The following is a 6790-nucleotide window of genomic DNA, read 5'->3' on the forward strand; positions in this document are numbered from 1 at the left end:
TGTATACACATAAAGTACAGACTCAATTGTATTCTTGTATACACATAAAGTACAGACTCTCAGTTGTATTCTTGTATACACATAAAGTACAGACTCTCAGTTGTATTCTTGTATACACATAAAGTACAAACTCTCAGTTGTATTCTTGTATACACATAAAGTACAGACTCTCAGTTGTATTCTTGTATACACATAAAGTACAGACTCTCAGTTGTATTCTTGTATACACATAAAATACAGACTCTCAGTTTTATTCTTGTATACACATAAAGTACAGACTCAATTGTATTCTTGTATACACATAAAGTACAGACTCTCAATTGTATTCTTGTATACTTGCAAAATACTGATTCTGAACATAAACCTTCTCGATTAAAAAGAAAGCAAAAAAAATTATATTACCCAAAACGTGACATATATGTGAGCTCTACCTTGACATCTGTCTTATAGTAGTATCGTCCACAAAAGAATTTCCACAACATCTGTAAGATGTTTACAAAACAGTTTCAAGGTACAAACCTTGTTCTCCAGGTGGTTAAGGAATGATGTTTCTATTAAGTGTGCTAAACACTGAAAGTTGTTCTAAAGTCCCTACTTAACACACAATCAAATTATAATTTTAAATAAATGCATTCCCTGTACATGGAATATTTTTATATCTCATCCCATTCATGAGATTAGTGAACCCAAACTTTAAAGGTAAAGTATCAACAAACTCCACGAAGCGAAAGGAAGATCTACTAGATATAAATTAAATTATAAATATATCAATTCATGTGAATATGACTGAAAAATTTAATTTTTTCTGAAAAGGTGGTGTCTATTTACTTGTGACCACGCTGTGTATATGTATTGTTCAACCAAAGTTCATGATTACGTTAAGAAGCACATAGGATTTACTGCACATCCAGGAATTATGACTTTTTAGGAGCTGTGGTCATTTGTCATTTTTGTTATCAAAATCCAAAGAAATATTTTAGGGAAGGGTTTGATTTTTGTGAAAGTTAGTTGTAGTTTTTCACCAAACAAATGGGGAAAAAAAGGCAGAAAAGTTCAATATTTAGCATCACGAAGATATGATGAGACCAGAATGGTTTACAACATCTTAGTGATAACAGCAACCTACTTTACATCATTTAAAGCTTATCATTACTGTTTCCAGTTGGTACACAATGAGGTTGTTATGTCGAAACTCTGCAATCAAGGCAAGGCTTTTGAAATGAGAAAATAGCAAAGATGTTAAAATTAAGCTCACTTTGAACTGAATAAGAGTACAGTTATTGTTTCAAAAAGAAAAAAGTAATGTTTAAAGCTCAGTGGGCAACTTGTTTTTCCCCTGTTTCCTTCTGTTTAGTCTGTGTGACTTTTAATTTCAGTTAAACTTTGTAAAAATTCATGAAATTGATACTGCATGCAGCGTGTATTAATAGTCAAGTTATATTAAGTTTGATATTATGTATATATTTATTTATTGTTAAAACTTTCTTATTTTAGCTATTAAAAAGTGGCCAAGCTAATTTTTGTAAAAGAAAAGGAAACAGAAGACTGGTAAATGCCAATGTTTAAGTTGGTTGAATTGCACTTGGACACACGCATGAAGATTTAAGACTTCTCTATTTTAGTTTTTTTTCTGTTCTCATCCCTGATCATAAACTTTTATGACCAAGTACTGGTATTGTCTTGAAAACTCACATTTGTGTTAATACGGTTAATTAAATATGGTTTTCATCACTTTCTTTTAACCTATCCTTGCTTCATCAGCTTAAACCTGTAATATTATACCTAGAATCATTTCATATACCATAAGGGTCATACATATTTTAGTGACCACTGAATGGACTCTCTTGTGGGACAATCATATAAAAAGTTAATGAATTGCATCAGAGATAAAATTACTATAGCCAAAAGTTATATAAACAAATTTGATTTATATTTGTCAGTTTGATGTTAATACTTATTTTTTATGGTTTTTATGTAGGTTGGTCTGCGACAGCTAGATATGTCACTGTTATGCCAGCTGTGGTCACTTAATGAGTCCATTCAAGAATACAAACAGCTGGTTCAGGAACGAATGTCTGCTTCTACGTCCTATGCTTCTTCACCTGGCTGGGACAACGGATTAGACTCGCCTAGCAGTGAAGAGTTACTGGACATCAATCTGAAACCCTTTGAACTTCAGCGCCCAATACCACAGCCTAACAGAATAGCAAACCACTTGGACCACAGAGACTTAGCCTCTGTTCCAGAGGATTGCTACTCTTATTCCAATTCTTCACATTCTAGTTTAGAATTTGAAGATGTTTGATGGGCTTAGAAGTAGAATCTCTCAAGTTGACTCAGCCATTTATACTTGGTTCACTGAACACGAAGAAAGGAAACTCTAAGTTATTTATTTAACATATGTTAAAGATGTAACCTATTACATTTGTAGTGTAAAAAGTTTGATTTCTAGAGGAAATAGTAATGTTTTGTGGTATCTTCTCTTTTTCTTAATTAACCTGAAGTTAAATACATGAACAGAATTTGGTTTATTAACTAGTTCTGTTTAATGAAAGTTTATGTTAAAACATTATTAATTTTTAATTTTACAGCTACAAGTGACTAAATAATAGTCTTTTAGTTGAAGTGAAACAGCAGTAACCTATTTAGAAATTTAATACCTAGAAAATCATGTCTAACAACAAGTATGTTATCTAATTATGTTTTTATTCAATTCACAACAAAATGGCACAACACAGAATGACAGTCCAGGAGCAACACTGTGTAGGTGGTCTTAGATATGCAATAGCCACCAAAGGTGAAATATGTTTGTGATTGTGTTTTTATTGAATTCACAACACAGAATGACAGTCCAGGAGCAACACTGTGTAGCTGGTCTTAGATATGCAATAGCCACCAAAGGTGAAGTATGTTTGTGATTGTGTTTTTATTGAATTCACAACACAGAATGACAGTCCAGGAGCAACACTGTGTAGCTGGTCTTAGATATGCAATAGCCACCAAAGATGAAATATGTTTGTGATTGTGTTTTTATTGAATTCACAACACAGAATTACAGGCCAGGAGCAACACTGTGTAGCTGTTCTTAGATACACAACAGCCACCAAAGGTGAAATATGTTTGTAATTGTGTTTTTCCTTAATTACAAAATAATTGTGCCATTTTTTTTTTTTGCCTTCCATAGAATGTACCATTTTGTCGATCTTCTTGCACTGTATTTATCAACATTGTTAGCTGTGAAAAGGCATTTCAATATTCAAAATGTGGCTAAAATCATTATGTGAAAGTACTGTTTGTGCAAAAGCTTACTAAGTAGTGTTCCACTCTTATACCAAGTTAAGTGTTGTGTCTGCTAGGTAGTGAAATATTATTACTTTATTCTAACGTGGAGGACTTTTTTTATTGCTATTTTGTGGTTCGGGGTAGCAAGTAAAAGTATTATACTAGGAAGAGAAACTTTAATCAGTGTTTTGGAGAAGTGAATTGTTGACATGCTAATGATTGGGCTGGTCTGGCAGCTACCTTTTTTTATACTTTAATGTTATCTGTTCTGTTTTTGTTTTTTCTTTTTGCTTTAGTGGCTGTAATTGATTTGTTTATTTTGGTTATGTTGTCATCATTTTTATATAGCTACCCATTACAATTGAAATTCTGCTTTGGTTTTGAAGGCTTTGAATTTTTTCCCATTTTGAACTTGATCTTCTCGTCCTTGTGACATTATTTGCTCCTTAAACTGTTTGTATCTTCTGAAAATGTGGAAATTAAGAGATTTGATTTTTCTTTCCTCTTCTTAGTTCTTTAAGTTTTTCGACTTAGACTGATTGTCATTTGTATGCAGGCAGCTAGAGATTATGGCCATATCAGTTCTAGACTTAGAACTTAATTGTTTACCTCTTAATTTTTTAAGCAGAGATGATCTTACTTTCTTACCTAGACTTAAGAAGTTTGTTAGATTTATGCAGATATTAATGTTGGCTCGTGAAGGAAGTTATGCCTTATTTCTTATCAATTTTTGGAGGTGAGAATGTGTATTTTTTCCCTGATAGCTGCAGCTCCTAATATTTTGCTGTTAGTCTAGGTTCTGTGTTCTTTTCCCTCCTCCGTTATCATGTGTATCCCACCACTTTTAGCCTAGGTTCTGTGTTATTTTTCATCCTCCGTTATCACGTGTATCCCACCACATTTAGCCTAGGTTCTGTGTTCTTTTCCCTCCTCCGTTATCACATGTATCCCACCACTTATGGTTGTGTATGATCTTCATGGAGTTTTTTTTTTTTATGTTCAAATGGCAACAATATCTTTCTTTTTTTTGATAAGATTAAAATATCTAGTTTTTGGCTTATAATGGAAGCATCCACTGCATTGTTCTTAATGATTGTAAAACCCTTAAAACTACTTTGATAATTGCAGTTGGTATTGATTGTCCTAAGGTACCTGTGGCTTTCTCTTAGACTAGAGATATTCTCCGCTTACCCAATTTCTAAGACATTAAGAATGTGAATTTTATATATATTTCTTCATCAGCCCCACCATGGGGCAAACTTATGGATCAACTAATTGCTCTATTCTACTTAAAAGGTGGTTATCTAAAATTAATTTCTACTTAATTTGAATTTCACACTGATGAAGAAATAACAATTTTTAACATTACATGAAACAGTACTGACACATTAATAAACCTGGGTAGTTTTTCTTTTCCTGTTCCTTGAGCTTTTAATATACAATTTGCTAATCTACTTGGCATCAGTAACAACAGATTTATTCATTGTAACCTTTAAAATATTTTGCATACAAGTACTGAAACAAATTAAGCATCAAATAATAATAGCTTCATAATCATTCCATCATCAAGTCAGGAAAATAAATACAAAGAATTAAATATCATACCTTATAGTTCATTAGGTCATCACCAGGGATTTCATTTGTGCAGGTTTTGAAATGATGAAATTGGATAATTAGGTGAAACTACGTTAGCCATTTTAAAATTTAACCAAAATTGTTGCAGGCAATACTAAAGTTAGTACCAGAAAGTTGTAAAGAATAATGCTTTTGAATTTATATTTTATATCAGAACTGTAATACTGGAAATAAAAAAATAAAATAAATTTACTTAACTCTGTATGGACAGGTGGAGGGTCAAAGTGTGCAAGCCACGACTTTTTACAGAGTGCCATTCAACATGATATTGTGTATTTGATGTCAGTGTTACCAACTGTTCATTTTACCATACATTACTGATTTAACAACAGTTCATGATAGAGGAGAGAAAATACCAGATACAATATACAGGGATACTGAAAAAAACCTGTAGATATGGGTGTTAGATATTCTAGAGGTTATGCAAACTATATGATAGACAAAAGTCACTGTTCCTTTTCCGACACGGGATTGGTCCAATGGACTCAGCCCAAGCACGCTCGGTTAAATAGGTTTTTGTTTGAAATTAGTAAAAGAAATTGTATATTTTGAGTCATTGTCTGTACTAGTTCACTGAAGTCTTAAAAATAATTTACATACAGCTTTAGTCTATAGGAATATATTTGCACTGAATTTCAAAGTGGTAAATGGAAGGCACTTGAAAAAAAAAGGATTTTTTTGCATCTTGTTTATATAAACGGACTTGCAGTTTGAAAAATAATGGCATTGCTAACACTTGAATTTACAAAGAAGGTCTTTCCTCGATAATCACTAGTTTTTTTAAGTTCAAAACATTTTTACTAACTTAGTTGACCTGCAGTTCTGGAGTTACTGCTGTCACACACCAGTTAATCATAACTGTGTAAGACGTACCTTGTAGAATCATTTGATATTTACTCAACTCCTTATACCTTGGTAGGTTAGGTACTGTTTGAGTTACTATCTTGAAGATTATTTGAAACATTTTGACATTGCTGTCATTGATCTCCAATTTTTTACAGAACAGGAATATATTAGTATGATGTATACAAGTACAGACATATTTATCACTTTCTTGAAATGCTTGGTTTGTTGATCTCCCTAATGTCATAGTTGTGTGAGGGTTCTTGCTTAAAGTTTTATGAAAAAACTGAAATCACTCTCTTTAAGCACAAAAAGGAATATTTGTAATGAACACTACAACATCTGAATTGGTCTTCTTCATACTTCTAAGGCTTCAACCATTAAAAAGGTGTATGTGATGAAGTTGAGAAGCATCCACTACTCTTTGATACTGTTCATGTCGTAGTAATCACTCGGCTGTGTGTTGGCAAAATGTAATTTAGAATTTACAAAAATAAACTAGGAAGGTTTGTCATTGTGATTGCCTCTATCTGCTTGACTTTGTTTTCATTCTTACAAGATCCCATTTATTATGTTATTTCTTTGGCCCCATCACTGTTAGCTTATCTGTGGTCATATTAAATGAATAATTGTTGCTGTTTTTATCTTATTTTGAATTCCGTCGTACATCTGTAGGTTGAACTTACAGAATGTAAGGCATTAACTTGCACATATTTTTTTAAGATAATTAGTCAAATATCTTTTTAAAACAGTCATGTAGGGGATAAGAATGTTCAAATTATTGCCACGGTGTGGGCAAAAATCCCACAATCTAAAATTGACGAGATGATTCTCACGATGCCCCAGCTTCTAAGAGCAATCTACTCCAAGTTTTGAAGCAAGAAGGTTTTTTGTTTGTTTCTTGACTTGCCGGTCGAGTATGGCCCAGAGGTTTTCGATGGGGTTAACGTTAGGAGATTGGCTCGGCCAGGGCAACTTCTGGATACCATTTTCTTCCTACCATTTTTTCGTGTTTCTAGCAGTGTGACAC

General features: G+C 32.8%; 1 protein-coding gene across 3 annotated transcripts in view; it reads left to right on the forward strand.

Moving 5' to 3' along the window:
• The window catches only part of LOC106467993 (protein FAM89A-like), a 17569-nt gene extending 11022 nt beyond the window's left edge, over nucleotides 1-6547 (forward strand). For all 3 annotated transcript variants that reach the window (XM_013928386.2, XM_022396269.1, XM_022396268.1), the window contains one exon: nucleotides 1979-6547. In XM_013928386.2, coding sequence (XP_013783840.1) covers nucleotides 1979-2305 — 327 coding nt within the window. In that variant the 3' untranslated portion in view covers nucleotides 2306-6547. The remainder of the gene's footprint in view (nucleotides 1-1978) is intronic.
• Nucleotides 6548-6790: the final 243 nt, after the last annotated feature.

This window comes from Limulus polyphemus, unplaced genomic scaffold (genome assembly GCF_000517525.1).
Source record: "Limulus polyphemus unplaced genomic scaffold, Limulus_polyphemus-2.1.2 Scaffold2823, whole genome shotgun sequence".
Taxonomy (NCBI): domain Eukaryota; kingdom Metazoa; phylum Arthropoda; class Merostomata; order Xiphosura; family Limulidae; genus Limulus; species Limulus polyphemus.